The 26,129-nt window shown below is 42.8% G+C and overlaps 1 protein-coding gene across 4 annotated transcripts in view; it reads left to right on the forward strand.

Moving 5' to 3' along the window:
- Window positions 1–26,129, forward strand: part of BCAS3 (BCAS3 microtubule associated cell migration factor) — a 1,245,307-nt gene that overhangs the window by 444,762 nt on the left and 774,416 nt on the right. For all 4 annotated transcript variants that reach the window (XM_063455132.1, XM_063455142.1, XM_063455152.1 and 1 more), the window contains exon 15: window positions 220–484. In XM_063455132.1, the coding sequence (XP_063311202.1) occupies window positions 220–484 (265 nt within the window). The remainder of the gene's footprint in view (window positions 1–219; window positions 485–26,129) is intronic.

The raw sequence follows: 26,129 nt of genomic DNA on the forward strand, positions 1-26,129 counted from the left end.
TATTTTAAAGTAAATTTAGTGTGCATTAATTTCTTTTTCTATTTCACTTTTTGCTATTTTTTAAAGAGTGTTTGATTGTTCTCTAAATGTGGAGCAAGCTTGGGTGATGACTCCATTAGAAAACGTTGCAGAGTTTTATTAAATGTGCTTTAAGAAGTGCTACATCTGATAGCAATTAGACATGCACTGAGTGAATATTTCTCTTTATATTTTCCATAGGTGCAGGATATTTGCTTTAGCCATGACTGTCGATGGGTGGTGGTGAGCACTCTCCGTGGAACTTCACACGTATTCCCCATAAATCCTTATGGTGGTCAGCCATGTGTACGCACGCACATGTCACCCCGCGTGGTGAACCGCATGAGCCGGTTTCAAAAGAGTGCTGGCCTGGAAGAGATTGAACAGGAGCTGACTTCAAAGCAAGGAGGTCGATGCAGTCCTGTACCTGGGCTATCCAGCAGTCCATCTGGATCTCCTCTGCATGGTGAGCATTCCACGTGGGTGGGCACCACTTATGGTCAGACCACTTGCTATTTCTGGAGATATTAAACTTAGAACGCTTTTTCCTGCCGCTAGAAATCCTTCTTTTCTTTCAATAAAATTGTTCTATACTAGTCAGCAATAATCAGTAGAAAAATGTTTTACGTGTGCAGATATATGCAAGGCTTATTTTTTATGTCTACTTCACACCTTATTAGCAGCTTACTAATTGTATTAGTATTGAAATATGTATATGTTGTATAATTTTATTGCACTTTTTAAAAAAAAAAAGCTGCTTTAAGCATCTTCCCATCTAAATTTTCTGTAAAAAAATATTTATTGAACTTTGTATAATACAATGCCTACCTATATTTTATTAAACGTTGTTATCGCTGTATGTTAATATTAATTGATAATATTCACATCAACTATTCTTTCCCAGAATTTGATAATTACATAGTTCATTATGTGTTTTAGAACATTTATACAGTCTCAGAAACCTCATGTTACATGTTTGAGGGTGAAACTTTTTTTTTTTGTATTAACACATTATAGTATTATAATATTAACCATAGACATGTCTCTTTCTGATTATACCCCAAACATATATATATATATATATAAACGGGATAGTAAGAGTAAACTAGAGTGTTGTTTGAAAAATAACTAAATACATTTTTGAACTTAACACCAGACTAAGATAGAGGGACTCATTATTCTGGCTCTGAAAGAACTTGATGCGAACCGCAAACTTTGTGCTGTTTAATTATTATTTTTTTAGATTTCATTTCCTATTTTGCTCAGTGCTTCTGCGCAGAAATGAGCAAAACCAATGCAAGGGCCTGAATTTGTATAAACCCGTTTCTTCTGTGGTCCACTGCCCTTGCATAATTTTTGCTAGCCGGTAAATGCGTTAAAGATTGCTTATGATTTTCCTGTTACTGACCAGGTTTTGACTTGTTCCTATCCTGATTCACCATTCATGAGGCCTAGCTTTTCCTGACTTTGAGGTTACTATTTCTAATGGTATCTTAGTGACTCTAAACCTGTAGTGTCAGTTTAGCCTCTGTTACTATTTCTTATTAAACGTTAAGGCCAACCACTCTGATATCTGTTAATACAACTTTTTATCTTTCCTCATGTGCATTCGTTAGGGTGCTGGCTTAAATCTTGTTGAGAATCCTCTGCTTTTCCTGACAGTTACATGGTGACAGATGGATGTAGTTGTATCTATTGAGACATAGAGAGTCATAATCAATCGCCACCTAAAATTGTCTTTTAAAGGGTCAGCCTAGGTCCATAATCACACAGCATTGTAGATAGGTTATGGTGCCAAGAGTCCCAAGCAAGGACCCAGACTAGAAGTCAAACCTTTTTCAAAGATTTTGACACTTAAATGGTTCCTCTAAGCAGCTGTGATCTCTCTTGCCAATTCTGGTATATCTTAAGTGGAAGTTCATCTTCCACAATTGATATCAACGGTGTTCCTATTTGGATGGAATTCATTAGCTGAGAGCATCAGCCTAGGTAAGTTTCCAACTGTTAAGAAATAGTTTTACGTTTACCAAGTGATGGCATAAGGAGACTCCTGGCATCATAAACTAGTACAGTGCACGGTAATGGTTATGGTGCTTCTATCCCATTAATCTACATACCATTTATTTTTATTTTTATCAGCATTATATATAGATTCAAACCTAATTACCTTGACGCCTGCATGTCCATTTGCTTTAAAGACTATAGCATTGATTTAATATAGTTGGATAGGCTTTTCAACTTATTTCATATTTTTGGAGAAACTTTACTCCTCCTCCCCCCTCAAAAAAAAAAAAAAGCTAATATATCTATGATATACCGTAATTAAAATGTTTTTTTTTTTTTTTTTTATAATACTAAATTATTTTAAATGTTTATCCAAAAAATATTTAAAACAATCTTTTAAAAACCTCATTCAACAATATTAAAACGAGGCCTATGATAGTAAAACAATGTGTCTTCGCACAATAGTAAGATTATTTCCATTTTAGTTTAGTTGCAAAATCCATCTTGGAATTTAAAAGAACACAGCTCTGTTTTGCTCAATCCACAAGACTTTATTTTTCTTGATTGATCCGTCTGCATATTTGTTTTTCTTTTCAGATGACACTGACATATAGTCGCAGTCTTATTTATGTCTGTTAAATGCCATATTTACAGTATGTTCTGAACCAGCCTAGCAGTTGTTTATGTGTGCCATGTAAACCCTTTTATCAGGCTTGGTTTCTCATTGAAATAAGGATGTATACAATTTCTGACTGAGGTAGATGGAAATAACGGAAGCTGTTAAGCCATACTGTTGAGGAGACATTTCCTTTGCTCCCACATGGCAAGGGATGATTTTGTTTGGGTTATGTTATCTTGTAATCCGCCCAGGGGTGTATGTTTGTCATTCAGCACTGTGCCCAAAGCGTGTTGTTGGCAATTTCAAAGCAAGGACAGTGACCTTTCTTGGGCTTTTGCTATCACAAATTTGTTTTGAGGGAATTTCCGTACTCCACCTTTCACACCCACTGCTTATTGAAGAACTTGTTACTGAAAGAAAACTGTTACAAAAATAGCTTTTCCTATAAGGATATTGCTTTATTTTTTTATTATTTTTTTTTACTTTGCAGATAAATTGGTCTGAAGGAAAATGCAGGCATTTGAACTACTGCCCACATGCAGACTCTGTTTCTTGAAGTTTATTTTTCTTGCAGTCAAACTAATGAAGTAACTAAATATAAGGCGTTGAATTTGTATTGGTTGCTCTTCATAGACTTTGTGTACTGTTGGCATTAGAGGAAAACAGGGAGTAACGAAAGAGCCACAGGGGAAGTACACTTTTTATAGAACGGGGGGTAACCCCAAAAGTAACATAGCAACAAGGGAGGGCAAAAGTGTACCTGTGTACAGGGCCGGCCTTAGGGGTGTGCGAGCTGTGCGGCCGCACAGGGCGCCATGGACCAGGGGGCGCCCTGTGGCTGACACAGCTCGCACTTTCTCCTAGTGACAGCCTGTGAAGGAGAGCTCAGAGCTCTCCCCTAATACAGGCTGCGCTGTGTACCGTGGCCGCGCTCCGCCCCCCTGCCTCTTAATGCTGCCCTCACTGAGAGTCCCCAGACTCCCCACTCGGATCTCAGTGAGAGAAAGGGGGCGGGGTTAAACGCAGATCGGAGGCGGAGCTACATGGGAAGCGGGGCGGAGCTACAGGCAGGCGAACCCTCTGGTAAGTTAGGGGAAGCAGGAAGGAGTTCCTGTTCCCCAATCTACCACCACACTGCCCCCTGCTCCCCCCTACCCTAACTGTGCCCCCTGCTCCCCACCTACTCTAACTGTGCCCCCTGCTCCCCACCTACTCTAACTGTGCCCCCTGCTCCTCCCTACCCTAACTTTGCCCCCTGCTCCCCACCTACTCTAACTGTGCCCCCTGCTCCTCCCTACCCTAACTTTGCCCCCTGCTCCCCACCCACTCTAACTGTGCCCCCTGCTCCTCCCTACCCTAACTTTGCCCCCTGCTCCCCACCTACTCTAACTGTGCCCCCTGCTCCTCCCTACCCTAACTTTGCCCCCTGATCCCCACCTACTCTAACTGTGCCCCCTGCTCCCCACCTACTCTAACTGTGCCCCCTGCTCCCCCTACCCTAACTTTGCCCCCTGCTCCCCACCCACTCTAACTGTGCCCCCTGCTCCTCCCTACCCTAACTTTGCCCCCTGCTCCCCACCTACTCTAACTGTGCCCCCTGCTCCTCCCTACCCTAACTTTGCCCCCTGATCCCCACCTACTCTAACTGTGCCCCCTGCTCCCCACCTACTCTAACTGTGCCCCCTGCTTCCCCACCTACCCTAACTGTGCCCCCTGCCCACCACCTACCCTAACTGTGCCCCCTGCCCACCACCTACCCTAACTGTGCTCCCTGCTCCCCCCTACCCTAACTGTGCCCCCTGCTCCCCACCTACTCTAACTGTGCCCCCTGCTTCCCCACCTACCCTAACTGTGCCCCCTGCCCACCACCTACCCTAACTGTGCCTCCTGCTCCCCACCTACCCTAACTGTGCCTCCTGCTCCCCACCTACCCTAACTGTGCCCCCTGCCCACCACCTACCCTAACTGTGCCCCCTGCTTCCCCACCTACCCTAACTGTGCCCATTGCTCCCCCACCTATCCACTGTGCCCTAGCTACCATAACTGTGCCCTTGCTCTCCCACCTACCCACTGTGCCCCTTGCTTCCCCACCTACCCGCTGTGCCCCTTGCTTCCCAGCTACCACCATTGTGCCCTCTCTCCCCCAGCTACCACCACTGTGCCCCCTCTACCCCAGCTACCACCGCTGTGCCCCCTCGCCCCCCAGCAAGCTTATCTGTGCACTGCGCCCCAAGCTTATCTGTGCACTGCGCCCCTGCTTCCCCACCTAGCCTAACTGTGCCCCTGCTCCCCCCGCTGCACACAGTGCCCCTCCTCCCCACCTAGCCTAACTGTGCCCCCTGCCCACCACCTAGCCTATCTGTGCCCCTGCTCCCTACCTACCCACTGTGCCCCCTGCTCCGCCAGCTACCCACTGTGCCCCCTGCTTCCCAACCTAGCCTAACTGTGCCCCTGCTCCCCCCGCTGCACACAGTGCCCCTCCTCCCCACCTAGCCTAACTGTGCCCCCTGCCCCCCCACCTAGCCTATCAGTGCCCCTGCTCCCCCAGCTACCTACAGTTCCCCTTGCTCCCCCAGCTACCACCACTGTGCCCCCTCTCCCCCAGCTACTACCACTGTGCCCTTTCTCCCCCAGCTACTACCACTGTGCCCCCTCTCCCCCAGCTACCCTCTGTGCCCCTGCTCCTCCACCTTCCCACTGTGCCTCTGCTCCCCCAGTTACCCACTGTGACCCTGCTCTCCAACCTACAATTACACTACCCCTGCTCCCCCAGTTACCCACTGTGCCCCTGCTCTCCTACCTATCACTACACTACCCCTTCTCCCCCACTGTGCCCCATGTTCCCCCACCCACCACTACTTTACCTCTGCTCCCCCACCTACCAATACACTACCCTTGCTCCCACAGCTACCACCACTGTGCCACCTGGTCCCCCACCTACCACCACTGTGCCCCCTGATCCCCCACCTACCACCACTGTGCCCCCTGATCCCCTACCTACCACTACACTGCCCCTGCTCCCCCAGCTACCACTACACTACACACATATTGACACACACCGTACATGGATAAAGGGGTATGATGGGGGGGGGGGGGGGGGGGGGGGGCGCTGTGAAGATTTTTTGCACAGGGCGCCTTAGGGCCTAAGGCCGGCCCTGCCTGTGTATATTGAGTTATTGCTCAAAGATACGTAAATGCAGAGAGGACTAAGGTGAGCTATATACAGAATATGTAGGGCAAAGTCTACCTTAGGTAAAATGCTCAGCAAATAAAGCAAAGAAAAATAAATAAATTTTATTCATAAATGTAAAACCACAACGTGCTAGTGTACAAAACTGAAAACCTAAATAAGTGTTACCCTAAAAAACCAGCATAGGTGTAATACATGAAAAAAATTAAATAAAAAAGAGAGAACGATCTCTTCCAGGACCTATATCTTATTAATATATAGTAGGGGATATTAGGACTCTTGAGTTTTTTCCAGGCCGCTGGGTAGGTGTGTGAATAACCTCAAACCCTTCTTGCGGTAACACATGGAAAATTACGTATATTGTAGGCCCATGTGGTAGGATTCCGTCCTGAATTAGGAATATATAGGTAGGGATATACCGAGGGAACAAGCACTTTAGCGCCGTGCCCGCGGGAAAATAGTAACGGTCACAATTGTATAGAGGCTGTCACAGTGTAGCTGGATTGGTAACTTATTAACGGTCTAGTTGTAGGCGTATATTGTTATAGTGGCAGTAGTAGGACTGTCCAAATGATACCAGCAGCCTAAAGACATAGGTAGTCTAATATCGCATAAATTATCGGCTGTCTGTACCATTAACGGACTTCTCACTTGAACACTTATTAAGTGCGGTACACAAAGCAGTGATTATAAGGAAGAGGAGAACTTCCTCCCCGTGCCTACAAAGGCACCTAGCGATACTTCCACTTAACAACCAAAATATGTGAAGGTATAATGACTTAGTACAGAAACTGAGCAAAGTTGATAGGCGGTCTAATGAAAAGAACCGCCACTCCCCGTGCCTTCAAGGGCACCTAACATCCAACCCGCTCAAACAAATAGAGTATAATGAATATTCTTAGGTAGAGATTTGCTTAATATGGTTACTCGAGCAGAGTTGGTCAGTCGTCCTGTAAGGAGAGAAATTGCTAGTCCCCGTGCCTTCATGGGCACCTACCAGTAAACCCACTTAGTCGTTAAGAATATCTTGGTTGTATCAAAACAGATAGTAAATATCGAAGGTTATTGTCGCTAAGTGAAAGGCTAGACTGCCTGTGTACCCAAGTTTATACTGCCATTCCCTGGAGAACTGTGCCTTCAAGGGCACCTCAAAGCTAACACCCCTGGAAGAGATGTCTATCCTCAGAGTGGCGAGGACCTGATAAAAACTTCTAACTACTGGTGCGCAGCCTAATAGCTCTAATGGGCACACAAGCCTCCGAATCTAGGCGAAATTAAATGTAGTTAGAGAGTAGCGTGGTCGCTGGTTGCAGTGCTTGTCACTAAATCATAGGAGAGGCACTGAAGGACACCCTGACGCGCGCGTTTCGCCCGACCTGGCTCGTCAGAGGGGAACCGGCCGGTACACTGCGTCTGGTTTAAATCTAGAGGTAAGGATTCCTATTGGGTAAGAAGGACCAACGTCTGATAGGTGAATTCTCATTCCGTCATCGATGACGGAGTGAGTAGGCGGGGCTTGTTCGCGGAGGTCACTTAACCCCTTCAGCGCTGGGTCTGATTCCAGGAACCTAAGATTCTGATGTATAATATTGAAAATACTGAAAGTACCAATATTTGGAGCAGGCAGCCTAATGAGTGCCTGTACTTCGTTGTAGCTCAATATTAATGGGGCTGCAGCATAGTTATGTTATATACTAGGCAAAAGTCTGTTTGATTTTTGGTATAAACATGGATGTTGGCATTAGAGAGCCAGGAGCAAGGCCTCCTTTACCTACACTGCTAAATTATTACGTTGAGTTACAGGTGGTACTAGGTGCTGCTGATAGTAAAACATGCAGTCATCTTTACTCTTACTGAACAATTACTTCCTTTTTCAGACTTTTTCCCTGTAGCATTTAGTTAAAAGTAGGTGTTAAAATGCATGATGAAACAAGCACAAGCATTTTTCAAGGATTGCTCCCAATGCCCATTAGTTAATGCACATATTAATTAAGTTGAGAGCCAATCAAACTTTAAAGGAAAACACCTAACAACAGCTAATGTCCCCTAAAACACAACAGACCATACTCAAATGTAGCTTGGAATCCAGAACCTGTTGTATAATGCTAGATGGAAAAGATTTAATTTGGAGACCGGCCCTTGCCAACGGTGGGTACAAGGAGATACCCAAGAGAAGAATGCAGACAGAGGAAAAGACTTAGCAAGGAAGATACAGGACAATTATCCAGATATCAGCAAATAGAAAAATCACTGTTACGCATTACCTGCATATCTCTATGTGGACTATGAGAAGTCCCATCTAGGTAAAGAAACTTGAGAAATCAGTTTTCCACAACTACCATATACTTTGCAGCTTGACCCTGCCTTTCTGTAGTTGCCCTTAGCAATGGGCACTGTTTTAAACACAGTTGTTGTGTTTTGTTTTTTTCTTTAAACAAAAGCATGAGCTATGATCCAAAAAGATTAGTGACCAGAAACAGTGTCTACCTTTTGAGTCTTTCCACCATGGCATCTGTGCTAGCTTTGAAGGTGGAGTTTCTGTGAAAGCATATTACTAGGTGAAATAAGTTTGTAGTAAGACCAAACAAAATAAAACTGGCCACCGTGCATATATAGAAAAATTACTGTTTTATATCTCCTGACTTTCTCAATTTGGACTCGAGATGCCCCCTTTGGGCAGAGTAACTTGAGAAATCATGTTTCCACTACTAGCCCAGAGTTCCCAGCTTGACATGCAACTGAGCACAGACAGGCATCATGTTTAAATGAGTGCTGTCACCTCAACACTATATTTTAATATAATGATCTGTTCAAGTTTTGAAAGGAAATATATATATAATTTTTTTTGACTATGTATATGTAGAGATGTCGCGAACATAAAATTTTCCGTTCGCGAACGTCGAACGCGAACTTCCGCAAATGTTCGCGAACCGGGCGAACCGCCATAGACTTCAATAGGCAGGCAAATTTTAAAACCCACAGGGACTCTTTCTGGCCACAATAGTGATGGAAAAGTTGTTTCAAGGGGACTAACACCTGGACTGTGGCATGCCGGAGGGGGATCCATGGCAAAACTCCCATGGAAAATTACATAGTTGATGCAGAGTCTGGTTTTAATCCATAAATGGCATAAATCACCTAACATTCCTAAATTGTTTGGAATAATGTGCTTTAAAACATCAGGTATGATGTTGTATCGATCAGGTAGTGTAAGGGTTACGCCTGCTTCACAGTGACAGACCAAACTCCCCGTTTAACGCACCGCGAACAACCGCAAACAGTCCATTTGCACAACCGCAAACTCCCCATTTGCACAAGGTTGGATACCAAGCTAGCCATGTCCCGTTCCTTGTCCTCACTGATGTCATTGAAGGTCTCTTCCTCCACCCAGCCACATACAACACCAAGGGTCCCCGAAAGGTGACAATAAGCCCCCTGGGATGAAGGGGATGACCCAGCAATGTTGCTCCTACCTGACCGACCCGACATGCTTAATAGCGGTCAGCAACTCGACAGAGTCTTACTTACCTCCGCGTGGCAAGTGTGGCCTGGTGCTCACCGGGCGGGAGAGGCGGCCGATCTCCTGATCCTGGGATGCCCAGAAACAGCTACTTCCCGGCAGGAGCTCTGTTGCCCCTCCCTCGGACCGGTGGGGGTTATCCCGGTCCACCCCTGAGAGGCTGTCTGGAGCTAATGGACGCACAGAGCACAGCCGCCCAGGCTGACATACTCATCTGCAACTCTCCCAATATGGCGGCATCCGCTTGTCCTCCTGGTACCAGCAAAGCATGGCAGGATATTGAGTCTAAGCTGGACAGACTCTTTAATCAATTTTGGAAGCAAATAACAAGCAGGAAGCCCCAACAAGCTCCACCACAGCTAAGCGAAGCAGTCCCCATTAAAATCCACCAACGCAAAAGGCGTCGAAGACTGGACCGGATGCACAAACAGAAATGCAGAGCCTGCCCCACGTCAAGCACTCGCCTCCACCTTAAGCCACCACAATCCCGCACCGGACGTGAAGCACCACCGGGACAGATCCGACCACCCGACAAAACAAGCTTCCACCACCTCAAGCCGCGAACCCGGCACTCAGCCAGAGACTTGCCTTTGTTGTTCCAGGTATCAGGGACTCCCAGGGGATCGGATGAGCACAAGCAGTAAACTCATACCCTCAGTGCAACTAGCCATGATATTTTTTTCTAGACAGAAGTGTGTTATATTTGAGCATGCTAGGCTGAACGTGCGTATATCATGGCTAGTTGCACTGAGGGTATGAGTATATAGCAGTACATTGTTGTGAAAAATGGCGGTCATGTTTAAGGTGTAGCTTGCACGTTATCAACTGTGTATTTATATCAGCAGCTCCACCACTAGTTATAAATGAAGTGTGAGTCGGCCCATGAGCTGAGACTAGTGAATAACATAATACATGAACGGTTAAGGTAAAGGCATGTAAGGAACTACGACAATAAACTCTTTAGGAGGTGAAATAATGACATGTTTAAACGCTTGCTACTTTACGATTAGTTAATGTGCAGAGAGCAGTTCATGTGATCAAAGGCATGGTGTGGAGGATCGGCTATAGTGGGACATGCTTGGCAGGCTGCTGTTTACTGCTTGTGCTCATCCGATCCCTTCTGGGCGCCCCTGATACCTGGAACAACAAAGGCAAGTCTCTGGCTGAGTGCCGGGTTCGCGGCTTGAGGTGGTGGAAGCTTGTTTTGTCAGGTGGTCGGATCTGTCCCGGTGGTGCTTCACGTCCGGTGCGGGATTGTGGTGGCTTAAGGTGGAGGCGAGTGCTTGACGTGGGGCAGGCTCTGCATTTCTGTTTGTGCCTCCGGTCCCGTCTTCGACGCCTTTTGCGTTGGTGGATTTTAATGGGGACTGATTTGCTTAGCTGTGGTGGAGCTTGTTGGGGCTTGTTGGGGCTTCCTGCTTGTTATTTAATTCCAAAATTGATTATAGAGTCTGTCCAGCTTAGACTCAATATCCTGCCATGCTTTGCTGGTACCAGGAGGACACGCGGCTGCCGCCATATTGGGAGAGTCGCAGATGAGTATGTCAGCCTGGGCGGCTGTGCTCTGTGTGTCCATTAGCTCCAGGCAGCCTCTCAGGGGTGGACCGGGATAACCCCCACCGGTCCGAGGGGGTGGGGGTAACGGAGCTCCTGCCGGGAAGTAGCTGCTCCTGGGCATCCCAGGATCGGGAGATCGTCCGCCTCTCCCGCCCGGTGAGCACCAGGCCACACTTGCCACGCGGAGGTAAGTAAGACTCTGTCGAGTTGCTGACCGCTATTAAGCATGTCGGGTCGGTCAGGTAGGAGCAACATTGCTGGGTCATCCCCTTCATCCCAGGGGGCTTGTTGTCACCTTTCGGGACCCTTGGTGTTGTACGTGACTGGGTGGAGGAAGAGACCTTCAATGACATCAGTGAGGACAAGGAACGGGACATGGCTAGCTTGGTATATAACCTTGTGCAAATGGGGAGTTTGCAGTTGTGCAAATGGACTGTTTGCGGTGCGTTAAACGGGGAGTTTGGTCTGTCACTGTGAAGCGGGCGTAACCCTTACACTACCTGATTGATACAACATCATACCTGATGTTTTAAAGCACGTTTTTCCAAACAATTTTAGGAATGTTAGGTGATTTATGCCATTTATGGATTAAAACCAGACTCTGCATCAACTATGTAATTTTCCATGGGAGTTTTGCCATGGATCCCCCTCCGGCATGCCACAGTCCAGGTATTAGTCCCCTTAAAACAACTTTTCCTTCACTACTGTGACCAGAAAGAGTCCCTGTGGGTTTTAAAATTTGCCTGCCTATTGAAGTCTATGGTGGTTCGCCCGGTTCACCCGTTCGCGAACACTGGAAGGATGTCCTTCTTGCACAAAAGACTGTCCAGTCACACCTCATTTTTTACAAAGACATAACCTATCTCCTGTCCTTTTTATTTGTTCCACACAGCTCATTGAATTTTGTTTTTAATATGTTTTTGTATCTGGTTACTATGGTAGCATATGACTGACCTCGAGGGACCATACCTATATCATTGTTTGTGGATGCACATGCATATTAATACATACTATACATATATTTACTAGTAGACAGAGGTGTTCATCATGTGCATTTAGATATAGTGGAGTATCAGGAGCACAGATATTAAGTGTTACTGCCTGCTTCCTGTGTATTGGCCCCCTGCGCCCATGATATATCTAAGCAGCTTTTCAGTAACACTGAAATACTAATACATTAATATATAGTGGATATATTAGGTAGTCGTTGTAGTGTGCTTATACAGTATATTTATGTGCATGTGAATTACTTATATAGTGTGTGTATGTGTGTGTATATACAAATATATATATGAGCATGAACAGATTGCAAGAATATTACATGTTTATATATATATATATATATATATGTAGTAAGGCCTTTTGGCCTGTGTTTGTGGGAGGGGCGTATGACACACCCCTTCCCTACTTAAGGGACACCCCTTACCTGGCTCCATACCTTCGAGGTCAGCGTTGCATCCTGAATCCACTTCCGGTTCACGGACGGCGCCATCTTGCTTTCGGAAACTCCACGTTTTTCTTCGGTGTCAGCTATGTCCAGGAACTCCTTACAGGTCTTTCCACGGCCAGCCACGCACAAAAAACCCGGTCTTCTTCGCTGATCGAGTCCGCAGGACTTCTCAAACGTAAGTCCGTCGCCCGGATCACTTCCCACGGCGTCGCAATAATTTTCAGCCTTACTTTACGGCCACACGCTTTACGGCCAAAGTCTCAGGCAAATTAACCCTCCGGTTTCCGGAAACCAAGTACTAAGTATGTAGCATTCTTATGCTTTACTTTTTCCCTCCTTTATTTCAGTTTGCTTCTATATGATAAGTTTTTAGTACCTGATAGTAGGATTATTCATTTTTAATGCAGATTATAGTTCATTAAATACCAGTCTGTTTTATATACATATAACGATTATAGCATGTATTTCATAATTTATGCTGTCACATTAATTATACCTAGGTTAGGGCTCAGGTATTAGTTCATGATATTATCTTGGTATACATATACATAGTTTTGCTTGAACAAACTTTACTTTTTGTGTACCTTCCATTTACACTTAGGACATTTGTTTTAAACAAACGTTTTTTTTTTTTTTCCCTGTTTAAACACACCATGTACACTTTTCATTACATGGCACGTGTCATATGCTGACTTTTCTTTATGTACTCAAATTACATACACAAGAACTCAGATAATTAATCAGGAATAGGTATAATGTGTATATATATATGTGATAAGGTTTTCTCTAATTTATTTGTGTATATTACGTTGTCACTACCATGTACACCCGATTACATGGCACGTACATTTCCTGACCTTTCTGCGTATACTCAAACGATATATCGTGTATACAGAACACGGTCCCAACATCTCACACTTTCAGGATTGAATCACACTTTTGGTTTAACCTCTCATACGTCAACTTTTTCTGCTAATGGTCAATTTTCATATTTTAACTCATACTCCCTGCACCATGCTTACTACAGTAGCACGGCCATATATATATATTTTAAATTTGGTCACCATGTATACACATTATACGTAGCCACTACAAGCTAATCCTGCGTTATGGTTTTCTCCATAACAATTCAGGCGGGGTACTTCCTTACTCTAATTGTTCCCCTTCAACACATACGGTTAATAAAATCAACCACAGCATATCTAGTCTACGTTAGTATCACAGGATCCATTTCTCATACTATCATATCTATTTCTACCCTTTTAGGTTTATCCAGGTTTTCTATACCTTACGCACCATATACGTATATATACTATCAGGTACATAAGCCTGCTCACGTGTCACATACGTTCTCCCTAAATAGGACATAGAGTACTGGCAAGTTAGGGGTATAGGCCCAAATAGGTATCTCCCCTCTTGGCATACCGCCTATAGTTTAGAGGTCCGCGAGGCCAACACCCCGCCTCAAACGTTTCGGAGGCAAACACCCCTCGAGCCACACGTTAGTTAGCCGCCTCGCAAAGTTTAGAGAGGGCGTCACCTGTCACTCCCTTCCCCTGTTTTTCTTTTATTGTCACCGAGAGGCCTACGAATTCCTGCCACTACATGGGTGGCCTCAATATTCCCTCGCGCCAACGCATAGATAGAGCCTCTCATAGCCACTTGGCAAATAGCAGGGCCTCACCTGTCACCAAAGGACAAGATTAATTTTTCGCCTCACACGGCATAATTAGCCCGCCAGTACATCCCCTGGGTTTCAACACTAACGGTATATTTTCTCATCTAGTATGTCTCAAGAAGGGGTAGAGGATTTCTCCATCCCGAGCACTCCGGCTAGACCAAACTCCCCACCACCGGAAGAAGACATGGCTAGTCCTGCATCATTCAGGTCCTGGACAATCCCTCGCATAACTAGCGAACTCAGGAGGCGACACTTTCCTTTCCCCGCTACTGCCAGGAAAGCGGAACTATACAAACTGTTGCACACCTCAACTGATAACTCTGATGCAGGGGAAGGGACTAGCCAGTCTAACCCGACACATATACAGGGCATGCTTACATCCCTCATGTCATCCATGGGCAAGGTAAACTCCAGGCTGGAGAAACTGGAATCGGTCACCACAGCCCTTACCTTGGCTGGGTCAGCCACTGTGACCCCTCCGCCACTGGTCGAGTTGCCACTAGTTTCTCCAGCCACCACCTCTGACGAGCAGGAGGTTAACCCTGCCCATATGATACCTGAGCACCTTAAGAAGACATCCTGGAAGGTAAAGATGTCAACTTAGCGGCACTACTAATTGCCTCCCAGGATGTGGTGGAGCATAAAACTTATGCGTATGAGGATATTTCTGTGGTGGTCAAGTCCAGGGATGCACGCCTAAACAGGAAACTCACCATCCCGGAATTTGTGTTGGCTTTTGGCATCTACCGGGATGTCATATGTGCCGTTTACCCACACAGGCGTGAGGAATTTGACATGTATATGCACAAGCTGGTGGACCTGGGCAATAAATATGGTGGATCGGCATTTTACGATTACCATAGATCTTTTTCTGCAAAAGTGTCAGGCGCCTTCTCACAGTACGGGACAAGGTCCAACTGGAGTAAGATAGACACAGTGATTTTGCAGACACTTTGCAGGGCTAAGGACGCCAGCTTGTGCATACTGCTCCTCCATGTCTCATTCGGAAAAAATTTTCCCACCACTGCTAACGAGCATACCCACGTGCAAGGACCTAGCTCCGCTGGTCCTACGGAGAAAATAGCTAAAGACAAACTGGGTAGACGTATCAAGTTTCTGGGCAAATCCCAGATATGTAATAACTTTAATGTTGGCACATGTAATTACAGCGGTTGTCGATTATTGCATATATGCTCAAAATGTTTCAGGGCACATGCAAAAATCATGTGTCCCAATAAAATGTATCCCAAACAGTACCTAACGTCTATCAACATATCCCTACTTGCGACATTTCTGTCACAGCATCCATCTACACATTTAGTAGATTTCATAATCTCTGGTCTATCAGAAGGATTCCACACAGGTATCATACATATGCATTCAGGAATCCTGGAATGTCCAAATCTACAATCCGCCCAACACAACCCTACAGCTGTTGACACACTCATAGCTATAGAAGTGTCAGCAGGTTTTTTATTGGGACCTTTTCAATCCCCTCCTTTCACTACATGGAGGACAAACCCTATCGGGGTTGTCACAGGAAAATCTTCCAACAAGCAGAGACTTATTATCGATTTGTCTGCACCACACACCTCTACCACTCCTAGCCTCAACTCCCTAATACCATCGGAGGAATTCTCCCTGCAATATTCCACTATAGACCACGCCATTACGGCTATCTTACAGGCAGGAGTCGGTGCATGGCTCAGTAAGACCGACATAACAAATGCATTCAAACTACTCGATTTCCTAATGGTCGAGGAGAATTCTTCCCCTCCCAGTAGCCTCAAAGAAACTGTCAGCCTATTCAACCAGTTGGGGGTCCCAGTCTCCCCTACCAAGACCGAAGGCCCAGATACCATCATCACTTTCCTGGGTATCATGCTAGACTCAGCCAACATGCAAGCTACCCTACCACGCACCAAGGTAGAAAACATCCTGACAAACATCAACCTCTATGTACAACTACGCACTTGCAACCGCAAAGAATTACAATCTTTACTGGGGTCACTCAATTTTGCCATGCGTATTATACCCCAAGGCCGTGCTTTCATATCACGTCTCCTCAGCATGTTCTCACGGTTTCTACATGATGCACACAGATTAACCTAGATACCCAAGCCACGGCAGACCTTCTCATGTGGAGAAACTTTTTAAACTCCTGGAACGGAAAAGCATGTTCCTCCCTCAATTGTCTGACACTTCTCCTACTGTTTGGACAGACGCGGCGTCTACCACAGGTTTTGCAGCGATTTTTGGGAACGAATGGCTTTGGGGTAGCTGGCCTTCAGAGGTGCAGGACCTGGAGTGTTTTTTCTCTACCTCAGCTCTTTTCGAGATATATCCCATCGTGGCGGCTGCCGTGGCATGGGGACATCTATGGACAGGTTCATCAGTCAGGTGTTACTCAGACAACCAGCAACCTGTTCCATTATCAACAAAGGTCGCTCCAACTCCCTTACTATCATGAGATTTTTGAGGAAACTCACTTGGTTGGCAGCATGTCATAATTTTTCTTGCATTGTGTTCATATTCCAGGTATCTGTAACGAGGCAGCTGATAATTTGTCTCGTTTTAAATTCCAGGCCTTTCATCACTTCTCCCATCAGCCGCGCTCACAGCCACGGCCACTCCACTGTTCCATCAGCTAACAATGGACTAGACGTTATCATGCAACATTGCAGAACTTTGTCCCAACTAGCTCTATCTACAAATACCAGGAAAACCTACAACAGAGCTTTCAGTTTATTCAAAAGATTCCTTTTGGAACACAACATATTACAACCATTCATCATGACATCTTTTTAGGTTTTGCCTCTTTTTGCCACATCAAACTCAAACTTTCTTACAACACAATCAAACTATATCTTACAGGCATCCAACATCACATGCTGACCTTACAACCCAACAACTCAAGTTTTCATGTCATCATACCAAATCAAGAACATCCTTAGGGGTATACAAAGATCCGAACCCCCGCATACAGCACAGAGGCTTCCTATAGATTTTCATATCCTTAAGAAATTATCACAACTACTAGATCTAAAACCCTTCTCCTTCAACACAACTCTAGTCATCAAAACAGCTATTTACGTGGCTTTTTATGGGTTTCTGAGACCTAGAGAGTTTACCGCCATCAATACAACACAATCCACTCACCTACTGCTTCATTCGCACTTAACCAAACACATGGACTATTATATCCTGACACTACCTCATTCCAAAACAGTCAACACGCTCCACCCGTAGAGGTTAAATACTATCCGACTCACAACAGATGGTGCCCCGTCCAAATACTGGACTCTTATACAGAGAGTCTCAAGGCACCTCCATCACAACCACTTTTTGTTCTACAAGGTTCAGTTCTCACTACTACCAACTTCATGACCCACGTTAGGTCATTACTAACACAGCTGGGACTCAAGCCAGCTAACTATTCAGGCCACTCCTTCCGCATAGGAGCGGCCTCCACAGCCTCCAGTGTTAACATACCGGTTCATGTTATCAAGACACTGGGGCGCTGGAAATCATCCGCTTACACACGATACATTCCTAACCCAATACAAGAAGTAAGAAATGCTTTTCAGAACATGTCTTGTTAAAAGTATGTACATTGGTAGTTTGTATTAAATATTGAAATTTCTATTTTTGCCCTCTTTATTTTCAGGCCTACCTCATCGTCGGTTTCGGCACACCACAACCGACTTGCTACTTTTATACCATCCTACACTTATTAGGTCTTATTTCTCTTTGCCATCATGAGCCCTTCACACAAGTAGTAAGGCCTTTTGGCCTGTGTTTGTGGGAGGGGCGTATGACACACCCCTTCCCTACTTAAGGGACACCCCTTACCTGGCTCCATACCTTCGAGGTCAGCGTTGCATCACCCTCCCACCCACACCTCTTTATCAACTCCTTTTTCTTACATTTCTTCTTGGTGGGCCCTCTTTATTTTCAGGCCTACCTCATCGTCGGTTTCGGCACACCACAACCGACTTGCTACTTTTATACCATCCTACACTTATTAGGTCTTATTTCTCTTTGCCATCATGAGCCCTTCACACAAATATATAGTATATAAATGTTATATTTCTGCACTGGATTGAAATACATGATGTCAACTTTTACTGCATCTGGTACTTGAAACTTGACATCTGCCATGGGAATATGACTGGCAGTTGATCAGTTAATTAGTACAAATTGTTTATCCATATAGCCTTTTGACTTCGCCCACTGATCTGATTATCTCTGAAAGTCTATTTATGCTGAAGTTGGAATTGGAGAAAATATAAAATGTTGTGTTCACCACAAAATGTTGAGTACACTTATTTTCATACCCAATTTTCTCTTTACATTTATACAGCGAGCAGTACAATTACTCAATCTCAATTTTTCTCCACTCCACATTCTCTTTTATTGATTGCCGTTTTTGTGCAACGCGGTTTTGGATTGCTACGTTCGGAAAAAACTGTGGGGGTTGACATCTTATTCTATTCATTTATTTTAATTGAACTTTTTCGGGGGTTGATTTTGTTCAAATAAGTGCTTTTACCAATGAAACGCCAGATGGAAGATAAGGAACGATTTTATGAGAAAAGTTGATTGTTGGCCTCAGAGAAGAGCAAATTTACTTTTAAGTGCCATTTGAGTGCTTTCCCTTCAGGCAACTCTAATGACAGCAGGGGCTGTTAGCTTGCGAGGAGTTCATTATTATGTGGAGAAAACTAAAAGAGTTATAGTGTGTCACATAGTGCGGCATCGTTAGAACTCTCTTACAACTTCTTACCCATATTATGCACACAATAGCACATAAGATAAACACAAAAAAATTAATTTCTTAAAGGTGAGACTCATTTAATAATATCCACATATAGTGTGTGTGTGTGTATTCACATATGCAGTACTTGAAATGTCCCTTAAAGGCATGTTATTTGTGCTCTGATTAAACACCCTAAAGCTTTTCATCATGCCAGAAAAGAGTGCATTTCAACCCTCTGCTCCCAACCCAGGACTGTAGACGTGATGTTTCAGCCAGTAAACCCAATAAGCATTTTTGCATCAAGGTAATATTTGGCGGTAGCAAATTCCATTAGAACACAGCACTAAAATTATTTTTAAGTCTAGACACAAGTTACTAAACGAAATGGATCTAATAAGAAACGGTGGATTCCACTTCTGCCACTTCTCATTTGGCATCAGTGACCGTTATTATTATTATTATTATTATTGGCATTTATAAAGCACCAACAAATTCTGCAGCGCTGTACAATTGGGAAAAAGACAAACACAATAAGAACAGAACGTTACAACAGGTAGTGAACCTTGCCAGTGAGCTTACAATCTAAAGGTGATGAGACAAGAGGTAGCAGAGGGATTTGTATGTGATGGCAGAGAGACTTAAGTATAAGTGCAGCAGCTGATAACATGTGAGAGTAATAAGGAGGTTATTGGCTCTGGTTCCAAACAGCTGTAGGTACATGCTATATAGTTAGAAGGAACCAGGGTGGGTGGGTAGAGCCGAGTAAAATCAAATGGCCTTCCTCTTGCTGGGATGGGTGAGGGATTGGGCCTAAGAAAGAGAGATAAGACAGTTAGGAATTTACAGCTGGGAGTGGCAAGCGGGGGGAAGGAGGAATGGAGCAGGCCAGCCATTTGTTATAAACAATTAAATTTTTGCCAACTAACATTTTAACAGCCAGATTATTAATAACTACATGTAAAAGCAAGTACAAAATATTACAGTAGTAACCTATATGTAACAATGGTAGCATCATTATAGTAACATAATAATCTAGTAACAAAACTAAAGAAGTCCAGTTGAATATCTTCTGCGTCTCTGTTTGTACTGCAGTATTTAAATCAAATGGCCTTCCTGTTGCTGGGATGGATGAGGGTTTGGGCCTTTTAAAAGTTCAAATTGGCTTTGAGAGACGAAGCGTCTGGTTGCAGTCCGCCTTGTACACCTGCCATAATTAAATCCTGTGGTTGTATGTCCAATTACCTTGGTACACATATATACTTCTGAAACACTTTCAAAACATACAGCAATCCATGCCTCATTCACATCTGCTGTATAACAAAATATGTGTGCAAGTTCACATGTACAAATACAATGCTGCTCTTCCAAACACCTTAACGTACACAGATGACTTCACAAACCGATTACATAGCAGAATGCTGCTACAGTACACACTTCAATGTGTTTAGGTAGGTTTAACTTACATAAGAGATGGCCGAGCATTTGATAAATTTCTGTTTAAAATACTTTGCATTGATCTCACTCAAATTTAAAATGCAGTTATTAAAGGTACACCATAGGCCTCCAGACCACCTCAACTCAATAAATGTTTGGTGCCATGCCCCATTTTAACTCTGCTGCTGAAAACATTGTTGTACAGCGACTAGTGGTGCTTCCACCAAACTAGTGGAGAAAAACTCCACTATCTCTATTAGATGGTGCGAGCAGCATTTTGCTGCACTTGTGCCCTGGCCTCCCGTGCTGTATTATGGGAGAGCATTGGATTGGCTGAGATCATCAATCCCAATGATCTCAACTAAATAGGTAGAGACCAGCACAGCGAGGGAGAAAAAAAAAACAAACAAGTAAACTTTTTATTTTTAAACAGGCAGTATTGGCTGATGACTAGGGCACTGTAGCGTTCTAAATACATATTTATATTCCTAACACTGTAGTGTTCCTTTAATGTTTTGTTAAGGTTTTAGAACTCTCCTTCATTGTACTGTATTGTATGTATATATATATATATAATTATTTATTTATTTATTTCTATATAACAGCTGCTATTAGAGTGCTATTTATTTATTATATTTTGCTGTTCTCCCCAAGGAGACTCAAAGAACATAGCCTATAATTTAAACCAAACAAATATTTATACTTATTGGGAGTTGATTGATCTCTGAAGGATAGCGGATTGAATAAATCATGTTTGAAATCATACCTGTTACCCTGGAGTCTGACCAGAAACTGCAGTTACTGAAAGTGTGCTAAGTTATCCTTAGGTAAATATATCTATTATATCTGGGAATATTACATAATGCGGTTTATGTGTATTAAAGTTCTATTTTGAATAATTTCAATTTTCAGTTTCAGTTTTAGTTTTTTGGTTTTTTTTTTTTTGCCTATTTTGGATCTCTGCAAGAAAATATGCTATTTTGACAGCAAATGATAAAATTGACTGAATTAAATCAGAGAATGATTTCATTTCCTAATCATTCCCCTGAAGCTTGCCATATGACAGCTCCTGGTGTTTGTTCACACTTTCACCTCTATACTAGTCAGAACTGAGCTTGTTTCCATAAGAACATAAAAGGCTATTATCAAAAATAAATGTTATCTTAATCTTCTCAGTCCAGTCCTTTGAAATGTGTTAATGTCAATAAGTGGGACGGAATTATATACTACAGCTCATTCTTTTAAATTACAATATGTGGTATGGGGGGAGTTTTGTCTAGAACAAACTGGATTCAATTCAGAGGTTAGTCTATGAAAGGCAAGAGCAACAGACATGTCCACTAACTCAGGTTTATGGTCCTCCTGATCACCTGACAGAGAGACTCCTGAACTAAAAGAAAGTGCATCTGCAGCACATACTTGTCCATACCTGTGCTTAAAAATGAATTTCAGGCCATTAAACCCATATGTGAGCATTAAAATCAGTGTATGGACAACCCTGACTGTCGGCCATGCTGGGTAACCCGTTATCTGGGTATCCATACACAACAAGATGACATGTATATTTCAGACAGACATGTTGTTCACAACATTAATTATTTCACCAACACGTCCATTCACTTTCCCTGGGCCAAATGCTCCTCTCCCTCTCCTGATATCAGATTTAGCAGGTCTTGCTTCACAGGCTTTTTAATGAAACACATTTTTTGGTCAGAGTAATAACTCTCATTTATTAAAATGAGAATTCAGAGCGAATTTCTAATTTGAGGTCAAAATAATTTAACTGGAAACACTCTCTAAGTCAGCTATTGTCAGGATTAATGTTGATCCAGCATGCAGAATTGCATCACACCTAGGACTAAGGATTACGTCTAACTGGACCTTAGAATGGCCGGACTTAACGTACCAGAGAATAGTCAAAATACTAGCCGAGGTCAGGGATACAGAATGAGACACACCGATGAGAGAAAGCCAAAGGTCAAGGATACCAGAAATCAGCGAAGTCAAATGAAGCCAAAGTAAAAAAAAAACAGAATAGTGAAATCAGGAACACACTCTCAGATAACCAGCAAAGGGAAACCACGACAGGGCACTGACAGAAAGGTAATTTGGGTTTAAATACCTTTTGGCTGTAATTGGCTGCCTCCGACCTCTGACCCCAAAACGTGCTTGTGCGTCTATGACGTGACGTCGCACGCACATTGGTGCCATCTTTGGTGTGGGCAACGGTAAGTTTATTACAAGAATTCGAACCGCAGCGGTCAGCGCTCCTAAGAGCGCCGCACCCGCTGGGGACCGAACCGGTGGGAGGTCGGGCAGTGATCTGCCGCAAACAAGGTAAGTAAAATTTGTTTCTGTCGGCGTGGTTGCTTACTTTATGTGCAACCACACCGACAAAATCACCGGGAGCCGTGATAGCTATGCTTTCAGTTTGGCTACTGTGGCTTTAAATGAAATTCTCCCTTCAGCAAATAACCCTATCTATGTATGTGCAGCATTTCATAGGGAAACGCATATGGTCTTTAAGCACCATGACCACTGACTTCAAATCACTGAAATAGTCATGGTACTTTAGCAACCCGTTAAACATGTTATGCTTAAATTCCTTTCACATTGATTAGATTTAACCCCTTAAGGACGGAGGACGGTTCAGGATCGTCATCGGCATTTTTCCATTGCCGACCGCTGACGGTCCTGAACCGTCCTAACTTTAAGATTCACTTACCCGATCGCCGTCGTTCCCCCGGCGGCGATCGGCGTTGGTCCCGGTGTGGGGAGACTGCCTGCAGCCCAGACAGTCTCCCCGTGGCAGATTAGGACCCCTGGGGCCATGTGATCGCTCAACAGGGCGACCACATGGTCACAATAGGTGTCCATGTGTCTGCCTGCAGGGGGACTGTCTGTGCTGAAAGGCAGTCTCCCTGCTAGTGTAAAATCATAAAAAAAAAAATAAAGTTAATGTTAATAAAAAACAATAATAATTATATATGTGTATATATATATATATGATATATAGACATATATTATACCTATATAATATACGTCTATATATCATATATATATAATGTCATGCTAAGTGTATTTTTATATTAATATGTACATATATTAATATAAAAATACACTTATAATTAAATTACACACGTATATATATAATATATATAATAACTATATATATTGTATATATATTATAAAATACAAATAATAAGTAATTTAAATTAAATTAAACATGTACAAATAATACAAATTAAAAAAAAAGATATATCTATACGAAATTTTATTCTAACTGTATTTTGATATTAATATATATATATTTATATCAAAATACACCTAGAATGAAATTGTATATATATCTATGTATATATAAATAAATAAAAAGAATACGAACTATTCATATGTCCATATACAAAATTACATAAATAATTATATAAATATACACGTAGACTTCAAATATATAAATATGCATATATATTTAAATTATACGTGCGTATTTATGTAATATTTTTACATAATTAAGTTCTTTTATCGATTGCAATTTAAGGGACCTGCCTGCCAACCCAGGCCGAAAGTCCAGAGAATTTAATTTGCTATTACTGTATTTTACCCTGTAACGTTCTACGACACCCTAAAACCTGTACATGGGGGGTACTGTTTTATGCAGAGCCACAAGACTTCGCTGAACACAAATATTAGTGATTCAAAACAGTAAAACATATCACAGCGATGATATTGTCAGTGAAAGTGACTTTTTTGCATTTTTCACACACAAACAACACTTTTACTGATGATATAATTGTTGTGATAAATTTTCCAGTTTTGAAACACTAATATTTGTGTTCAGCAAAGTCTCCTGAGTATAACAGTACCCCCCATGTACAGATTTTATAGCGTTTTTGAAAGTTACAGGGTCAAATATATGGGTCAAATATTTTTACATTGAAAATGGCCAGGTTGGTTACGTTGCCTTTGAGAGCGTATGGTAGCCCAGGAATGAGAATTACCCCCATGATGGCATACCATTTGCAAAAGAAGACAACCCAAGGTATTGCAAATGGGGTATGTCCAGTCTTTTTTAGTAACCACTTAGTCACAAACACTGGCCAAAATTAGCGTTCAATTTAGTTTTTTACTTTTTTCACACACAAACAAATATGAACGCTAACTTTGGCCAGTGTTTGCGACTAAGTGGCTACTAAAAAAGTCTGGACATACCCCATATTGAATACCCTGGGTTGTCTACTTTAAAAAAAATATGTACATGTGGGGTGTTATTCAGCGATTTATGACAGATAATAGTGTTACAATGTCACTATTGATACATTTTAAAAATGTATGTTTTGAAACCGCAATATCCTACTTGTACTTATAGCCCTATAACATGCAAAAAAATAGCAAAAAGCATGTAAACACTGGGTATTTTTAAACTCAGGACAAAATTTTGAATCTATTTAGCAGTTTTTTTCATTCGCTTTTGTAGATGAGTAAAAGATTTGTCACATAAAAGTCAAAAAACATGTATTTTTTTCAATTTTTCATCATATTTTTTTCATTTTTTTAAAAAAATTAAATTACATGAGATTATATAAATAATGGTATGTAAAGAAAGCCCCTTTTGTCCTGAAAAAAACAATATATAATTTGTATGGGAACAGTAGATGAGAGAGCGGAAAATTACAGCTAAACACAAACACCACAAAAGTGTAAAAAGATGCCTGGTCGCAAATGTACAACATCGCAAAAACAGTCCGGTCCTTAAGGGGTTAATATGTGCAGCTCTACAAACTCTGAAACAGTGGTTTTCAAAGTTTTTATGTCTGGAGAATGATTGAAGAACTCTCAAGGACCCCCCCCCCCCCCCCCCCCTGGATTCCTGAGTGTAAAAATGTGAGGGTTTTAAAGTTTTATAAATGATTGTGCAGTGCAGTATAGCAATGATTTAATTGTGACAATTAGCCTTAATTGTGACAAATACCTTCTCCTTGACATTTATGTGTGTATTCTGACTACCTTTGTGTTGTATTAATTTACCTCATTGTATCTAGCTTTCCTAACAGTAATATAACAGTATATCTGCAAAAAAAATCTACGTATTCACCAAATGTTCAGATCTTTATTTCTCAAATAAATAAAAGAAAACAATATCTCTATATGTTTTTCATGAGTCTATTAGGATAAATTCACCTTCACATGGCAATAAGGTTGTACCATTATCCGGGTACAATATCCATTATTTTGTTACTGTTCCCCACATAACAAAAAAAATACTCTGAAATCTTTACTATGCTTGCTTCTTTTATAGCAACATTTCCTTAATTTAATTGTCAACATCCTCAGGCAGGAACATTGGTGGGGTGGGGTTCTGAGGAATGCTTTTGGCATGAATGTGGGTTCCTATAGCTCCATATGTTTTATTTTGGTATTTTTTTTTTCTGCCTGCTTTGCTCCCTCTGCCCGCTCCTTGTCTTATTGGTGAGTATAGAGTGTTGGTGTCTCTTTGTCATTGCGATTCTTCCTCTCCTGGCTGAGCCTCACTGAGGAGATCAGGAGTGGGCAAGGAGAGAAGAGCAGCCTGACAGGATACAGGGAGACCACACTCACTACAGTAGGCTTGTGGCTCTGCATAAACAGTGACTGCCCAGGCAAGGTACCACTGGCAAGGTGCAGATGCACTTGTTTTCCATTATGCATATGTTTTTCTGTCTCTACGTGTTTGTGCTTGTGTGCACCTATCAGTGCCTGCCAGTGTGTGAGCCTGTACATGCCTATCTGTGTGTGTCTTTGCCCATGTGTGCTTTTGCATTTCTGTGTGTGTCTGTGAGTAACTGTGAGTATGCAGAGAGGCATGTTAAGTGCTTAAATTGGGTATGACCGGCGGTGGAACTTTGGGGTCACCAAATAAT

Source organism: Pelobates fuscus, chromosome 1 (genome assembly GCF_036172605.1).
Source record: "Pelobates fuscus isolate aPelFus1 chromosome 1, aPelFus1.pri, whole genome shotgun sequence".
NCBI lineage: Eukaryota > Metazoa > Chordata > Amphibia > Anura > Pelobatidae > Pelobates > Pelobates fuscus.